This window comes from Sebastes fasciatus, chromosome 13 (assembly GCF_043250625.1).
Source record: "Sebastes fasciatus isolate fSebFas1 chromosome 13, fSebFas1.pri, whole genome shotgun sequence".
Taxonomy (NCBI): domain Eukaryota; kingdom Metazoa; phylum Chordata; class Actinopteri; order Perciformes; family Sebastidae; genus Sebastes; species Sebastes fasciatus.
The window spans coordinates 14,194,840-14,212,854 of NC_133807.1; the positions used below are offsets into that span (position 1 = coordinate 14,194,840).

Sequence of the window (18,015 nt, forward strand, 5' to 3'; positions counted from 1 at the left end):
AAGTATTGCACAACATTAACACTTGAGATCAACTGAGGATTGTGTGTCTGTACGAGTCCAGGCATCTCTACCTGAGAAAGTGACTCGCTGGGCGGTGGCGTCCGGTGTTGCAGTGTGTGTGTGGGTAAGCTCTGGAGGGCTCGGGCGGGAGCTGCATTGGGGGGCGGCTGCGCCTCTTCAACAGAATTTGTGGTATTTGCGTCACCCCCACTCTTGCATCACTGCAGTGAGTTAAGCCTCTGTTTTGGCAGGTGGGGCTGCTGTTTGGGTGGGGCTGCAGTGGGGTGGTATGCTGAGCAGATTTCTCTTTGTTTTTTTTAGTTAGTTGATGGCCTTGTTGCCCAACAGGAAGGAAGCCCAAGGAGCGAATGACACAGCCTGCTCTTTGTTTTTTACTCCCTATAATGTTCTCCCTCTGGGCCTCCATCATCAGTCACGATCTGTCCTCGCCGTCTCCCCCTTAGACTGTTTCCCCCTCTGGTTATCACAGATTCATACACCTGTCTTTTTCTTTCTCTATCTCTTTCTCTCACTGTCTCTCCCTCTGGACTATTTTCTCCTACACTCTAATATGAGCCGGCAGAACCTGGCACTGCAGTTACAGTCCTCGCCCAGGTCGGCTGCTGTGTGCCAGTCAGCAGCAGATCCGCTGCTGCATTTGCATTCTGCTTTGCTAAGGGGGGAGGGAGAGTAGCGGGGATCCCACTGCACTGCAGGTGTAGGCAGTGAGCAGCCCTGTCTCCTCAAAATGATGTTCCCACATACAACAACAAAACTGCATTGTGAATTTAGTTTCAAGGGAAACACATTTTGTCACAGATTATGTTTGTTTTTGACGTTTGATGATAGTCCGCTGAAGTCCGCGTAGGGAGGAGGTCACGGGGTGGATGGTTCAAACAAACACTAAACTTTTGTCCCAGAAATCTCTGTTCGTGTCCCGTGTGAAATTAAAAGTAAACGGTCACTTATTTTAATCATAGTTTTTTACTAGGGCTGTCAATTGATTAAAATATTTAATCACGTTTAATCGCATGATTGTCCATGATTGATCGCGATTAATCGCAAATTAAACACATTTATCTGTTCACAATTTACCTTAAAGGGAGATTTGTCAAGTGTTTAATACTCTTATCAACATGGGAGTGGGCAAATATGCTTGCTTTATGCAAATGTATGTATATATTTATTATTGGAAATCAAATAACAACACAAAACAATGACCAATATTGTCCAGAAACTCTCACAGGTACTGCATTTAGCATAAAAAATATACTCAAATCATAACATGGCAAACTGCAGCCCAACAGGCAACAACAGCTGTCAGTGTGTCAGTGTGCTGACTTGACTGTGACTTGCCCCAAACTGCATGTGATTATCATAAAGTGGGCATGTCTGTAAAGGGGAGACTTGTGGGTACCCATAGAACCCATTTTCATTCACATATCTTGAGGTCAGAGGTCAAGGGACCTCTTTGAAAAATGGCCATGCCAGTTTTTCCTCATCAAAATTTAGCGCAAGTTTGGAGCGTTATTTAGCCTCCTTTACGACAAGCTAGTATGACATGGTTGGTACCAATGGATTCATTAGGTTTTTCTAATTTCATATGATACCAGTATCTTCACTCTAGCTTTAAAACTGAGCCCGCTGCCACCTCCGAACAATCGTTTCAATTTCGTAGTGATTTTAAGCCAAATCATGTTTTATTACTAAACCTAACCAAGTAGTTTTGTTGCATTTTTTTTGTTTTGTTTTGTTTCAATTTACAACGTTAACCACGAGTTTAAAACTTTTTGAAGTGCGACAAAATACGTTTCCCTCGAAGCGTAATTGAAAATACAGTTAAGATGTATGGGAACGTAATCTTGTAAAAGACAGGGTTGGTGGTGAGAGGTTATTGAGGCACCTTTTTCAAGGGTTTTGTCCCACCAGATATCAGGACTGGAGTTGCTGTTACAAAAAGGGTCATACTGATATAGTAATAAGTAGAGCAGAGGTCGAGGATTAACTTGAGTCAGGTTTCTTTTCTTCGACTGCTCCCGTTTCCTATCACATGGTGTTACACAACACACCTTTGGAATTCCTTCAGGTTTAAGCTTGTGTGTTTTTTAAGCCACTAACTTGTTCGTTAAGAAAAAATGCACAAAAAATAGTCTGTGACATTCCTGTACCTCTTGCATCACTTTAAGTCAACTCACACTTGAGCTGTGTGTGTGTGTGTGTGTGTGTGTACATGACCTAGTGAGTATATGGTGAAGACAGTGAAGGGAGTGGGGGCTACAGTCAGTGGGCCCAAAGCTAAATCGGGGCAAGGCCACTCCCTGTCGCAGCTCTATTCACTCCACCAGCCGCCTCAGACCAGTTTGAATGTGGGTGAACAACTGCGTGGAGAATTTAATGTGTCATCCACCTCATCTCTCACTGTTACTCTATGCCAAACCTAAAGATGCCGTCACTTCCACCGTGAGAGTCTTGATTTGTGCCTCTTTTTCAACACATAATTTCTCCCATTCCTCACTTCATTACACTGCATTTATCCACCTCAGACTTCGCATCTCATCGCACTTGCCTCACATTTTTTAGCCCTTTATTGTTGCTGCCTCTGATCAAACAACGCTCCGTCTGCCTGTAACCTCTTCGTAACATGGGATTAGATGTGTAGCGAGCCTCAAGCTACAAGTTAGTTATGCAAGCAGAAGATGTTTTTCATCTTTACTGTTTCATATGCTTCTTCTTTTGACTGGCTTCCAATACTGGAATATTTTTTCCCAAGAATGCACAATTGTTTTTTTTAAAAAGGAGAAACCTTTGTGTTTTGTTCTGTTTACGTAATGAGGATTCATAATACTACAAGTCTAGGAGCTCTTGTAATGAGAACCTCCCGTGTCTGATAGTGAACTGTTGGAAACGATCGCCCCTTCAGGGTGGCGAATGATAAACAAGTAGGTCATCTCAACAGCAGCATGGTGAAACTGCGTGCATCAGCACTTCACATGCTGGCACATATGCACTCTGCATGTTTGCCCGTGCACGTTTGTGTGCACAGGTGTGTTTGCTCAGAAGCTATAGAACAGTTTGCAGGTAAGAAAGGGGGTCAGCCGTCAGGTCTGCTGCCCGACTTTGCTCCTTATTAGCATGCAGTGCAGGTCACTATACAGCATGTCCGCTACAGAATGTAATGACACACAGAGCAAATAGAGTTTTGTGGGTTCGGCTGTACTTTCCAGTATGCACGACACAGGGAAATTCTTCAGTTGTATTAATTGAATTTGACATGGCTTCGCAGGCATCCTGGAACCTGTCCCAGAAATGTGTGAGAAGTTTCTTGTGTGTCATCTTGGAATCAAACCAGATCTCTGCAGTCCTGGGGTCCCCCACTCCCCCCCCACCCCACCCCTGTTCCCTACTACTCTGCTCCCTCATCCTCCCCTCACTCTACATCACCCTCCCTCCTTTTCCTGCTCCACTAACCCTTTTTCCCCAGGCTGTGAAGGGGAACCAGGTAACACGAGAGCTCCTGTTTCTGCTCTGTTTGCCAAGAGCATCTCTGCTGCCCAGAGACAAACAAGAGCGACACGGATGGAGCCATAACCTTCATCGATCCATCCTTCAGCGCACTCCCTCTCTTTGCTTCTCCTTTTTTTTTTTTTTCTCCCTCTCACTCCTCCCTCCCCGCTCAGCGCACATTGACCTACTTTCCTCCTGACCTGTTTATGCAAGCTCCGGTGCAGCAGCAGCAGCCGTTCAAGTCAAATCAGGAAAAAAATAGGGGACGCAGCAAAATGCTGCCGGGGCTTTGCTGCTCCTCTCAGGGAGTGTCACCTTGGTACGATCCCACGGGGTGCTGCGTAGGACGGCTTTTCTGAGGAATTTTCATGTTTACTGAACAATTCCCCCGTAAGCCAAAATCCTACGGGTACGGCAGAATGTGCATCGGTATGTGTGTGTGTGTGTGTGTGTGTGTGTGTGTGTGACTGAGAGCATTGTGAAGGGCATTGATGCGTCAGCCTCAAAGAGGTGCTTTGTTTGCAGGCTTAGATCAAGTTAGTGCACTGGGTTAACTTCCCTCCCCTCGCTGATCCTCCCTTTGCCCTTTATGTTGTTGTGAATGTGACCCCATTTTGATTCATAAGAGGGTGGGAGATAAAGAGGAAAAATGGATTACTTAAGATACACTGTATGTGGTTACTCCGTAATCAACCCATTTTTTAGGGACCAATTGTGTAATAAAACCATTACAATTTCTGATTATAATATGTATGGACTGTAATTTTCCCAATTTCCCTCCAGGGATCAACAAAGTCTGTCTGATTCTGATTAATTTCTAATGATTAAGAAGGCAAGATATTAGTTGATTATTGAATACTGACTTCAAGTATCTAACTATTCGTATCAGGGCTGTCAAAGTTAACGCGATAATAACGCGTTATGCAAATTTGTTTTCACGCCACTAACTACTTTAAAGCATCAACGGAGTCGATCTTTCGGAGGTTGTAACTGGCTCAGGTTTAAAGCAACCATGTCATAGTAGCTTGTCGGGTAGGAGGTTAAATAACGCTCCACACTTGTGCTAAATTTTGGTGAGGAAAGATTGGCATGGCCATTTTCCAAGGGTCCCTTGACCTATGACCTCAAGATATGTGAATGAAAATGGGTTCTATGGGAACCCACGAGTCTCCCCTTTACAGACATGCTCACTTTATGATAATCACATGCAGTTTGGGGCAAATCATAGTCAAGTCAACATACTGACAGCAGTTATGATTTTAAGCACATTTTTTATGCTAAATGCAGTACCTGTGAGGGTTTCTGGACAATATTTGTCATCGTTTTGTGTTATTAATTGAATTCCAATAATAAATATATACATACATTTGCATAAAGCAAGCATATTTGCCCACTCCCATGATGATAAGAGTATTAAATACCTGATAAATCTCATTTGAGGCACATTTTGAACAGATATAAAATGTGTGATTAATTTGCGATTAATAGAGATTAAATATTTTAATCGATTGACAGCCCTAATTCGTATACAAGCTGTATAGTCTTCCTAAAATATGGCACCATATAGTGAGTCTGAACTTTGATAACACAGCAGCCTTTTCTGTGTCAGTACAAAGAATGCAGTGGGACTTTGGCAGGACAGTCGGGCTGGCAGCAGCAGCAGTCAGAGGCTCAGACTGGCTCTGCCCCGGCTTTGTCCCACACATCACGCAGAGCTGACTCTCCCAGTTCACATATAGGCTGTTTAGTTTGAAACGTGGCCCAGTTTGTGCTGCTCCACCGCTATAAATATTCTGGATTTCAGGAGGGGGCACACCTGTTCAACAAAATGATCCTTTGGCTTTGTAGGTCACTGCTGAGTGAGATCACAGTCAAGGATTTCAGTTTTTATTCATTTTCAGCTCTCTAATGTCCAAGGTCAAGAGCAATGTGTCAAAAGTAACAGGACATCAAAGAGGTTTAAACATGAGTCTCAAGTGCAGAGTCTATAATCAGCAGAGTGTGTACCTATGCAGGTTTTTTTTTGGCTACACGAGTGCACTGTTTGATGGTATTTTCATGCGTTCAGCTCATGTCTATTAGCAGAAGTAGGCCAGTGTTACATCAGACGAGCTTGCCAGGGAGTGTGCTGGCCCCAACGGACAAAGTGTGTCACTGCGACGCTCCTCTCCTTGCAGATTAGCCTCCGATGCCAAAAAGAGTGAGTTGCCCAAAGCGCTATACAAGGCTATCTCTGCACAATGGAAACAGGTTGTGCCTCTGAAGCTTTACCTTCGTCCAAAGCCAAGTTCACACTTTAAAAATCGTCAGATCACAGTACTGCTCACACTACACAAGTTGCTGTCTTGTAATCAGGAATCTTTAAATCATGTTTTTCACAGTACATGACTGACTACAAGATCTTTCACCAGGAGGAATCCCAGATGAGTTCTCCAAACTTTGTTTTGTCACGAAAACACATGCGAGAAATACACGGTAAATTACGTGATACCGTACGCGAGGAAATGCGACACATACAGTAAGTTCCTATTGTTACAGGCGACCCCTCCTCCACCAGGTTAACCCTCAATGTCTCGCACTCTCATTGGCTGTAGCTCGTGGCCGGAGTCCCCGTCAGATCCAGGTATTTAGCATGCAAGATATCTGGAATGTGTCTGCGAGGCATCGGCGGGCGTCGGCGAGCCTCTCGACTTGTGTCTTTGAGCAGTTCACACGGACGCTCGAGCACCGATGATCAAGCAGCGAGCCAACGCCGATTTGCCTCTGATCTGGGGCTTTTGTCAAGGATTTCTAAAAACACTTGAACAGCGGAGAATCAGGGCTAAAGTCGTGTAGTGTGAATTAGGCATACATCTGTGAATTCTGTACTTTACAGAAAAGCAGGGGTGTGTCTTTATGTAATATGGCATACAGTGAAACTTTCTGTCCTCAAGCAGTATAACAGAAAAAACAAGTATGGTTATAATGCTGTTTTGCTTTAATTTAGTCTGTTTGGTTACTAATGGTGACTCATTCTCTTATGTCAATCAGTGAGTAATGTGTTACCTAACTGGGGGTTTTTGGCATAAGGTTTATAGAACATCATAACAGTTGACAGGCTGCGAGTTTGTTGACAGTCGCTGCTCTTCGATGGATCGTAATGGCTGCTCAGTTCAATGTTAGTCTTGCTTTGCGGGCTGTAAAAGTCAGTTGATAATTCAGTAATAAGTGTGTGTGTATCATCCTAATGGGTGTCATTGTGCTAAACCACCCAAACACTCGTGAAAGAACAGAGAGAAACAGGCAGTTTTCATGATATGTTGATAGAGTCAACATTGTTTTTATTGTATTTTCGATCTTGAAATGCTCCCATCTTCCACAATGAACATTAGTGTCTTTACATACATATTCATGTCAAAAGGAAGCGATGGTAATGACCAACCAGACCAACCGCCACCCATCTTTAAACACCACACTATCTTCGCCTGTTTTTTTTTTTTTGTCCTCTTGTCTTTTTCATAAAACCATCAGCAAAACCACAAACATTACTGATTAATACACACTGAAAAAAGGGGGATTGTGAGGAGGAGAGGAGGAATGAGGCAAATACATGTCATCACAGTCAATAGGAGAAAAGACACAGCATAGAGAAAACGGAACAACACCTCGACGAAAAAAAGAGGATATAAAACCAATGAAATAAACATTACAGTGTTGTTCGAGTGTGGAGGGGAACTTTACATTTATACACAAGCACCAAAAAGCCAAACGTGGTACATAGACTTTTGCTAAACTAGGATCCAGTGCAGGCAATTCATCACTGCCCAGTAGCAGAACTACCATGAGAAAGGGATGAATAACCCCTGAAATGAATAATGGAGGCACATGGGAGACGAGGGAGGTCTTCTTCTTCTTCATTAATTTAAACTCAGATTGTTGCTGGGGAATTTTTAACGCTGGCACCAATTGGACAATTAGAGAATTTTGGTTTTGCATTAACTTTTATTTCACAATAATTATCTGGAAGCCAATATGAACCTAAAGGGCCATGCTTGGTCACACTACAATTAATGTACAGTAACTCTTCTTCGGTCTTCACGCAAGAGGAACTTGTTCAGAACTCAGTGCACTGTAGTGTGTTTACAAAAATGTGACTTAACTCCTTCTGCGTTTTTTTTCGCCCCACCAAGCATCCCAATACCTCCATTACAGTTCAAACTCAAGGCTGCAGTATGTATCTTAAAAAGGTCTGTACACATTCTCCGTCTATGTCCCTGTGGGCTTTTCTACAGTGATGGGCGTGTGGAGAAGAGGGAAATAAATACATTGGGCCAGTGAATGGTAACAACAACAAGATATGGTTGATAAAGCTCAAATAAGATAAAGGCTTAAAGCCTGCAGCTGGTGAATTCCACCGAATATTTAAAGGCTGGTTAAAGGTTTAAGAAATCCAAACATTTTAAACGAGGCGCTTTGCCTCAGGAAACAACGTGTTCTCCATTCAGTGCTGTTGGCGCTCCAAACCGGACGGCCATTTCTGTGTAAACAGGGCATTAACGAATGATTAATGCTAAAGCTTAACAATCAAGAGAGAGGCGTTTTTAACTCGAATGGGTCCTGTAGCAACGGTGGACAACGTGGCTGTACAGTAATTCATAATAGGATGGTCACTTTCAAAAAACCCTCTTTTACCATTGCAGGTTTGTCGCATTTTTTGTTGAATTTGTATTCAAATTTTCTTTGTAAAATATATATTTATAATAGATACATATATTCATATATCACAGTCATATTACAAACCAAGTGCTTAAAAAATAAAGGTGATGGCAATCTTTTGTGAAAATAATGGAGATGGTTGGGGAGAGGATGGGTTGGTAGAGGTAGGGTCTGGGAAGAGGTATGGAACTTGATATTTGTAGTGTTGGTGCTTCTTTGGTCGAGGGGAATGTCCCCAGTGTACGTTTGCATTAGGTTTTTTAATTAAGGCAGATAGCCATACATGTGTATGTTTGTCTACAGTCAGATATGTACCAAATTTATAGTACTGATAAAGCTCAAAACTTGTCCTACATTCTTGTTTGCAAGTGATCTAAATGTGCTCAGCTGTATACTGTTGGATGACAAAAAGTAGAAAAGCAGGTAGTTCCATTCCTCCTCTCATCACATAAACAAAAGTGCTTCTGTAAGTATGGAGAGGATGTAAGAAATGACAAATCTGTACAATATATACAAGTATAATACAGCCCTACAAAATGTCCAGCCTTTTTGGTGAAATTGGGGAATAGGGGGAGTAGAAAAGCCCAGCTTCCTGTCCCGAGGGCTTGAGGAATGGGGGATTTGATTATAGGGCAAAAGGCATGATGGCAGGGTAGTTCTTAGAGGACAAATTGTCTTTTTGTCGTGACAAAAGTTCACCTAATCTCGCCTCTTGTTTCGTCGTCCACCTGTCTCCTTTTTCACGCTCTCCTTCCTGCTCTCCTCCCCCAAGACCACCTGTTTGCAGCCAACGCCCGGGCTCTCTCGCATAATGTTCTGCTGTGGCATGAGGGACAAGTAGGGATGCTGGGGCAGGGGAGGCGGCGTGGCGGAGGGAGGGGTTGTCGGGGATTCCTGGCCGCTGCTCCCGCTGCTCATGGCCCGGTGTTTGAGTCTGAGTTTGTGGGGCAACGCCGTGCCCTTCACCTCCCCCTGTGCCTGAGAGCAGCCGTGGGAGGAACGCAGAGGCGAGGCAGGATGGTGGAAGCTGGTGAGATGTTGGTTGTGGAAGCTGCCCATGTCTGAGCAGGATAAGGAGGGGGACTCATCGTCATCCGTGGAGGCCTCTTTGTCAGAGCTGCGGGGATCTCCGTCGCTGGATGATGTGTCCTTGCTAGAGGATTGCCCTCGGTAGTAAGCCTTGTTCCCGTGCCCGCCCTCGTATGTGAGCACAGGCGGCTCCTCGTCTTGGGCACTGAGGTATGAATGATGAGGCTGCTGGAGGTGGTGGTACAGGTGGGAGTGGTTGACCCCCTCCACTTGTTTGTGGAGGAGCTCTGCAGGTGAATCTCTCTCCTGCTGGTGCTGCTCCTGCTGGAGGTGCTGCTGGGGAAGTGGGCAAACTCTGTACACCGGTCTCTCTCCAGTCTCACTACGGCTGTCTGAGAGCTCGTACGGAGGAGAGTCTAATGTCTTCCTCTCCAGCTGCTTTGTCACCTCAGCTAGAGTCTCCGTGGAGCTCTCTGTAACAGACTGGGGCGGGCGGCTGACACACGTCTGGCTGCTGCCGCTGCTCTGCCTCTGGACCGCCTGCAGGTCGACTTCTGAGTGCCGCGTCAGGCTGTCCACTGGATAGGAGGCACTGCTGGAGCCATACAGAATGACGCTCCTCTGGGCAGCAGGTGGGTGAGGGGCGGGCTGGGTGACAGTAGTGATAGTCTCCTGATGGGGTTGTTGTTGTTGTTGTTGGTGATGGTGGTGCTGCTGTTGGCTGTGGTACGCAGCCTCCAGCTCCTGAGAATGCTGCTGGATCTGGTGGTGAGTGGGCACAGAGGCCAGACCACGGTGGATGTTGAACATGATCTGGGTGGTGGTGCCATTGGCAATGTCCATCTCTAGCCTATCACCTTCCTGTTTGATCTCAAAGGGAATTGGCTCGGGGCTGTCCCTGGAGGAGCCGTCGGACATGTCGGAGAGGGAGCCACGTGGGGAATATTTCACCAGCTGCCGGTGGCCGTCGCCGCGTCCAGACTGCTCCGTTTCTGAAGAATCAGAGTTCATCATCACCTGAGAGCCGCTAGAGTAACCGCTGGAGTAGTACTGGGCAGAAGAGGGGGAGGACGGGGATGAGCCTCCATTTCCCGCGTTGTTGCTTGCACCCATCTGCTGGCTCTTCTCAATGTAGGAGGCAGTGCTTATGAGGCCAAAGCGCAGCTTCAGCTGAAGCAGCTCTGTCTTGATCCTCATATTCTCATCATTCAGTGCAATGACACGGTTCTCCAAAACCATATCATTGAGACGTCTCTTCTCCCTGGAGCGCTTGGCGGCCTCGTTGTTTTTGCGGCGTTTCTCCCAGTAGCAGGCGTCCTTCTTCTCATCTGAAATGAACTCACGCTTTCGCCTGCAGCTCATGCTGGATTTGCCTTTGGGGAGGCGCCCCATGCGAGACGGACTCCCTTCGGCAGAAGGAAGAGACTCTTCATAACTGCTGAAGGTCTCGATGCAGTTATGGTTATTCCCTGAGTTTTTGGTTAATGTCTTTAGAGCTGAAGTTAGATTTTCCATTTTTGTCTCTTGGCAGCCAGTTTAAAATGTTTCTTGTGGCAAAGAACCAGGTCAGAGGCCAAGGGAAAAACAACTTTGAAGGTTTTCTCGCAAAGTTCTTGGTCTGTTTATTGCAGGTTCAGTGTAGTTATGACAGGAGGGGACTCAAGTGTCCAAAGCTGGAGTTCAGCATTAGCAACCCTCATTTATCCAGTTGAAGGGGTTTTTGGTTCAGTGTCCAGACTCTTTTCTTCTGGTTTTTCCGCTGTTGGTTGTTAAGCTGGCGGAGTCCTAGATCCCCACGCAAACAGCAGGATGTAGGTCGGCCCGTCTACCTCGGTGTGTCAGTCTCTTGGGGAGCTTCGCTCTCGCTCCGTCTGTCTGTCTCTCTTCGGTTGAATGCGAGATGAAAGGCTGCAGAGATAAAAAACAGAAAAACGGATACGTTAATCCATGTGGACTGCTGATCCTCCATTATGCATTCACAAGGCAGACTCAAAATTATTTAAGGCATTTTTTCTAAAACATTTCATGCTATTGTTTGCGTAATGATCAAAGACACATTTCAACATCTGAGCAGCTTTCCGTCTCCGTTTTGGCATGTCTGGCTTTAACTGACAGTGTCGCCCCTGGCAACTAATGAATGGTCGCTAGACCTCACCGTCTGACCTTTTAGCCCCGCTATTGATCTGCTCTGTCTGCAGCCTATGACCCCTGACCCTTATCCTGGCATGTTGATGTTGACTTTTGTGACGTAATGAGGCCCTTGAGTTCATTGCAAGGCGGACGATCCTGTTTCATCTCGACACCCAGTGGTTCTAAAAGCTTCGGCATAACATTTTAAACCTGTAGAAATATCTGAGCTCGCCTTTTCTTAAGCATGTGAAATAAAAAATAAAAGACTTGTAATTAGAAATGGCATATACGGCAACTGAGGTACAATTAATAATGTAACAGCATTAGAAATTGCATCAGTCTGACAAATGCTGAGAGCACCAAACTCCACTGTTTCAGGATTGGCTCTTTTTGTTCGCCTGCTGAGTATTTTGGCCAGACGAAGCAAAAGGGTGAGTCAGATGCAGGGCTGGTGGGGTTCCCTGGATCCGATTTAGAACATTTCACACAAAAAAAGAAAACCTACACGAAGAGGAACAGCCCACTGCTTTTCCACCCCATCCACAAACACCGGCGAAACGCCACAACCCCCCACATGCGTTCATCCGCAGAGGAATGTGGCAGCATTCTTCGCCAAAACAACTCAATGCCAAATCAATGATGCAGAGTGAGCAGATAAGGCAGACAAAGGCAGCAGACAGAGCAGGTCAAGGATAAAGAGGCTGAGGCTGGGGAGATTCGGAGGTGTGGGGGCAGCTGGGATTTGGGGCGTTGATAAATATAGGTCACGGGCTCCTGGGAAGAAAGGAGGCGGGAGGCGAGACACGGGCAGGAATAACACGGCCTGTTAACGTTTGGGTAAAACACGAGGGTGGTCGGAAGTCTCATAATAACTATGTGGATGGTTTACTCAGAGCTGGAACACGGCGGGGAGCACTCTCTAAGAGCTGAACAGGTGTGCCTCCAGACTGTACGATGTTGTAATTATTAGAGCAGAACACCAATGAATTAAACTGAAAAGTCATCTTTTTAAATGCTTGTTTTTTGCCATGTTTCATGCAGTTATTGTGCTCCTGCATGACATAACAACAAAAAATTAATCAGTCTGAATTTATATTACCACGAACCTACACAATCAGAAATTGACTAAGTATTGAAGGTCAAACATAGAGTCAGAGTAGATCCAGCTGCAGGAAATGTTTGTTACTCAACATCTGCACTCCTGCATAAGCACTATTACACTGTCTGAATCTGTAATCTCATAATCTGGCAAGGTGTTTGCACTGGTTATTCCCAGGATGTGACACCATTATGTAACAACAGGCGTATCCTCGCAATGAATATGGATTTGAGCCCAGATTCTGGGACTATTTTGCCGCTATAATATAAATATAAGGATCAAATCTATTACATTCACACCATATTTGTGTTTATGTCTGGTTTTTCGTCTGCTTGGCTGAGCGGTTTAAGGTTACCCTCGTGAGCCTCGGACATGTGGCTGTCGGGCACAAGAGAGAAAAAGAAGGAGGCTTTTTTCTCTGCGTGTCCCACTGACCCAGAAACCGGGGAACCGACTGCACTCCTTAAACACAAGTCTCGCTGCCTCCGCTTGCACGGCTCGTCGGAATATAGGTCAGCCGAGCTGCGCAGAGGTGAAGCCGGCGAGATCAGAAAGAGGACAAAAAAGAGATTGGAAGACAGAAAAAAGGAACAAAGAGGCGCAGAGAATTAGAGCGTTGTCTAAATATAGACGGAGGTGAGAGCAAGTGGAGCGGAGACAAAGGAAGGGAATCAATGAGGGAGAGTTAAAACAAAGAGAGGGATGGAGATGAGATCAGACTGAAGCTGGATAGGCAGGGAAACCAGAGGCAATTGAGACATATGCATCAATAGAAGGAATGTGTCACCCATAGCAACAAAATGAGGGAAACAGAAAAGGCGACCAATCATATCGGACTTTCTCTCCCTTCCTCTGAACCAGTGGTTTGACATGGCCAAAGGCAGATAGTAAGAAAACAACGTTGGGTAACAAAAGGAGGGCGATTGACGTCACAAAGTGCGTATACTACATATCTCCCCTCCAGTCAGGATGAGCCGGGCACGTGAATGAACTCTGGTGTTTAATTAACTCACAGTAGTGGCTCTCGCCCTTTTCTCTGTGCATTTGCCCCGTCTCTCTTTCAGTATTCCACCATGTGAATGAAGCACAGAGACCTACATCTGTGTGTCTCTCCTTCACAGCTCAACCTCTAATCCATTTCATTCACCCTCTCTTTGTCATCAAAATTCCAAACGGGAGATGCTTGAAGCCAGAACAGGAAAAATCACAGCTGCCAAGTTAAAATGCAGCTTTTTTTTTTTTAATTTACATGCATAAGTGTGATTTTCCAGCACAAATAACATCCCACTGATGCAAGCAAACATACAGTATAATCTCAGCCCCCCACATGTCCTTGACCTAGATTTACTCTTTCCCAATTTATCATATAATCTACACGTGTCATCGCTCGGTCTCTGTGGCACTTGTGGAATGATAGCGCAGGAAAAGAATCCCAGTTGCACTCGCTCACACAACCGCGGGGGCCCTCAGCGCCGCAAGAGTCTAAATGTGGCGACGAGCTCTGGAAAAACAGTAGACAAGAGTTCAAACCCCCCTGCACGTGTTTCTGTGGAGCGTTTCAGGAAATGGGAGCAAGTCTAAAATAAAGAAAGGAGATTGGGGCGGAGGGGGCACATGCTTGAGAGAAAAGGGGAATGATGAAACTGGGAAGAATGTATGGCACGTGGTGCAGGGTTGGGGGGGGGGGTCATGGGTGGGGTCTGCTTGAATTCCAAGTCTGGGGGGGTTGACTTTATCTTCCCAAGAAAAAGGAGCAGGGGGGCGGTTAGGAAATCAGGCAGCATGCCAGCAAGGCGGAGTCCCATCCAACCTAGATTCTTGTTCCACGAACACACACAGGCCATATCACCCTCTCCCGAAAAAGGGGGAAAAAAAGCCTAGTGACTCAGTCCATGTGTTGCTCCAGTCACATGTGCTCCCTTGGCCTACTAAATGGTGTAATTCGCCTCTGCTTGCTGGCTCCCTCCAAACCACAGCACAATAACAAAGCACAGCCCTCATTTTTTATATCATCTTTATGTGCCAGGAAACCCCGGGAAAGTCGAGAGGCCTCAAAGTAAAGTGGGACAGGATGGAAAGCCCTGCTGAGCTTCTGCCCATGAACTCCCCCTCCCATGCACAGTTTAATTTAGTAAAGCTGGACAGGGTTTCCATCAGACCTAAATAACCACAGAACAGTTGTCTTAAGCAGTTCATATCAAGTGATGCAATAAGATTTAAATATATTTGGAAGAAAAGCTGTTTTTTTTCCTATACATTGTGTAAGTTTTGATAACTGAAATAGTCTTGATTTACCATACGATACAACTTTGTCAGTTTGCACATTTTGCATCCATAGGCAGCTCAGTTTGAGAAAAAGTACACATACAATAGACCTACTGTTACCATAGACAGACAGACAAGTAAGAAAAATTAATATTTCTGCATGTCTGCCTCGTTTCTTTGTTATGGCGGGTAGAGGGATTTATTTTGGTGGTGGTTTTGATTCTGCCTTTCTAGTCTCATCCCCCCTCCCACAGGACTAATGTGACCTACATTCAGAGCTGGCATAGAGACCCAGTGCTGTGCGCCAAAGCGCAGCAAAGTGCGCAGGGCTGCACAGCCACAGACCTCTGGGTTTACACCGATTGCATAATCTGCCCCGTATACTTTGATCCGTTTTTAATTAATTTATTAATGTATTATGCAACCTGAATAACCTCTTCAGTGTTTAATACGCCGGTGTGCAGCTATACAAGATGCAAGGTGCACAAGCACGATGTGCAATGCGTAAAAGCGCTTCAACTCCACTTTCACAGCAAAACAAATCTAGAAAATGGCTTGTTCGCAATGCTATCATGTGTTAATTATATGAATATAGTATATAAACATATATATATACTGTTACAGTACATGTGAGAGGAAAGCTGTAAGAGGTGGAAGGAGGTGCCCACGTGCAGCACATAAACCCACAAAGCCAGTGTGGGAAAAAAATTAATTCTCTTTCAAAATAAAATGTCAAATATCTCATAAAACGCACAAATTTGTCTCGTCTTTATCACCTATATGTTTACAAGTTATGGAAATATTTAAACCACTACTGATTCAGTGCTGGACTGCAGGAAAACTGAGTTTTAATGCGTCCAAGTTCAATAAAAAAAGGCCATAATGTATGGATTAATTCCACTTCTCATTCACTTATAGCAACACACTGTGAGAAATATGTTACCCCGCATGCCTCCTTTGTGGCTCTGTCTGACAAATCGTCTTCATGCATATCTAATCGGATCCTCAGTCATCCGAGGCGACTGACTGCGTGAATCACATCTGTGCTGTGAAATTCACCCCAAAAAACACGAGAATCTACACATTTTAAATCCGCCATGTAATCAGAAATATAACACCTCCAAGAATATCTGTCAGTATAGAGAGCTGCTCAGGAAACACAGAAGCACATCTGACCCACATTTGGATCCAGATGTTCCGACCCAGATGTTCCGACCCACACCAGCTCACCTGGCAGCTCCAGAGCGCGTGACCATCCTTCATCCTTTTTTCCTATTTCTTATTTCTGGCTCCAATCAGTCCGAGGTTGTAACGGTAAAGAAACCCAACTAAAAATGTCCACCACATGTATCCAGAACGGATGATCTGTGCTTCCTTCAGACTGCTAACAGCACACTATAAAGGGTTAACCTGCACAGCCGCGTTAACCTTTACAAAGAGCTGCTCTACTACACGTGACGGAGAGAAGTGTGTCCTCGGTGCCTGCATGGGCTTTTTTTTTTTCCCTACAGTTGCCTGTATAGGACTGTATAGCCTACTAACCTGAAAGAAGCCGGGTATAAATAAGTGGCAGATCATAGAGTCGCTGCAACACTGAACAGTTATGTAGCCTTATAATAATAATAATAATAATAATAAAAATAATAGTTGAATAATAATAATTACCTGAAAGCAGGTGTATTAGCCTACTGAACCGAATCTGGGATAAACAGACTAAGCAGGTACCTGAAAGCACCACAACAACCCATGACTATGATTATAGTCATATAGTCATAATTAGACGTTATGTAGCCTAAGAATCAAAATAATAATAATAATAATAATAATAATAGTTGAATAATAATTACCTGAAAGCAGGTGTATTAGCCCACTAAACCGAATCTGGGATAACCAGACTAAGCAGGTCCCTGAAAGCACCACAACAACCTATCACTATGTGATTAGAGTGGCAATATTCACCATAACACCACAGTGTGTCCACATTCAATCCAACAAACCCACCGCACCTTTTTCTGAAGGAATCCCAAAACCTCCCCCCACCCTCACACACACACACACACACACACACACACACACACACACACACACACACACTCACACACACACACACACACACACACACAGACCCTCACATAACAGCCTCGCCTTGACATTGAGAGAAAACGCACCCGAGCACCAAAACAAACACTCATGGTGATGAAAAGAGACGCGATGGATTCCTTTGCGTAAATGCGCACAAAAACACAAAGAGTATTCAGAGAGCTATTATATATCCAACATCATGCATTCATGTAATAATAATAATTATTAATAATAATAATAATAATAATAAGAAGAAGAACTTACCCTTTTTTTTTGTCTAAAAAGGAATAGACTCCACAGAGGATACAGATTTCCTACAATCCGCTTTGCTGCATCTGCTGCTGGTCTGTCTCTGTCTCCTTCAGTCCGTCACTTTCGAAACAGCAGCTCTCCGATTAGCGCAGGTAGACTGACTGTATGCGAGAGTGTGAACACAGTGATGCTTGTTTCCAGTGCGCTCCTCATGTCATGTTTGCTCCAATTCCTCTCTCTCTCTTTCTCTCCTTTTCTATTTCCTCCTCTCTCTCTCTCTCTCTCTCTCTCTCTCTCTCTCTCTCTCTCTCTCTCTCTGTCTCTCTCTCTCTCTCTCTCTCTCTTTCTCTTTCCTTCTCTCTCTGACTCTCTAAATGTATGTTAGTAGGTCAGTTGTTGCATAACAGGACGCTTTGGGTGCCTAGTCACGTTTTTTGTTTCCCTCTCTCTCTCGGCTCTGCCCCCTCCCTCCCTCCCTCTCTCTCTCTCTCTCTCTCTCTCTCTCTCTACATTGCCTTCTAATCCTGTTGCAGGGGAGGAGATGCTGGGGGAGGAGGAGAGAGGCCTGGAGGGGGGGAGGGACTAGGCTCAAAGCCAGACTGAAGACCTATGATACCCATAATAAGTTTAGGACTACTAGACATTAAGAAAACAGTGGGAACACACACACAGGAACGAGCAGCGAGCTCAGATATATGGACATTTTACACCCACAACTGGTGTTTTGGGAAAATCATATTCTCAGCCTTTGTGTAGATAGCAGACTGTCTAACACACCCATGAGAGTTTCTGAGTTGTTTCATATTAGTTTCCTCTGTAGATGAAAGGCTAACTCAATCTTCTCATCTGAAAGCAAATGAGCATAATTTCCAAAAGCTGTTGCATTAAGTGCCTTAAATAGAATAGAAAGCTGTATTGTCATTGTATTAAATACAACGAGATTCACAGTTGCCACTTCT

The 18,015-nt window shown here is 44.8% G+C and overlaps 1 protein-coding gene across 3 annotated transcripts; it reads right to left on the reverse strand.

Annotated features, from left to right (window-relative positions):
* Positions 1-6,790: 6,790 nt before the first annotated feature.
* Positions 6,791-17,459, reverse strand: LOC141780432 (uncharacterized). Of its 3 annotated transcripts, none has more exons than XM_074655650.1 (2): positions 17,069-17,459; positions 6,791-11,136 (listed from the first exon to the last, which is right to left on the reverse strand). In XM_074655650.1, exon 2 carries the CDS (start codon positions 10,741-10,743, stop codon positions 8,899-8,901), a length of 1,845 nt encoding a protein of 614 aa, XP_074511751.1. In that variant the 5' UTR covers positions 10,744-11,136; positions 17,069-17,459; the 3' UTR covers positions 6,791-8,898. The 3 variants fall into 3 exon arrangements, with proteins under 3 accessions (XP_074511751.1, XP_074511754.1, XP_074511753.1); XM_074655653.1 differs by lacking the exon at positions 17,069-17,459 and adding an exon at positions 16,388-16,476; XM_074655652.1 differs by lacking the exon at positions 17,069-17,459 and adding an exon at positions 15,953-16,218.
* Between the last annotated feature and the right edge of the window lie 556 nt (positions 17,460-18,015).

Bases quoted from the DNA above. Each gene is read 5' to 3' on its own strand.
- LOC141780432 (XM_074655650.1), bottom strand. From the start codon at position 10,743: ATGGAAAATCTAACTTCAGCTCTAAAGACATTAACCAAAAACTCAGGG.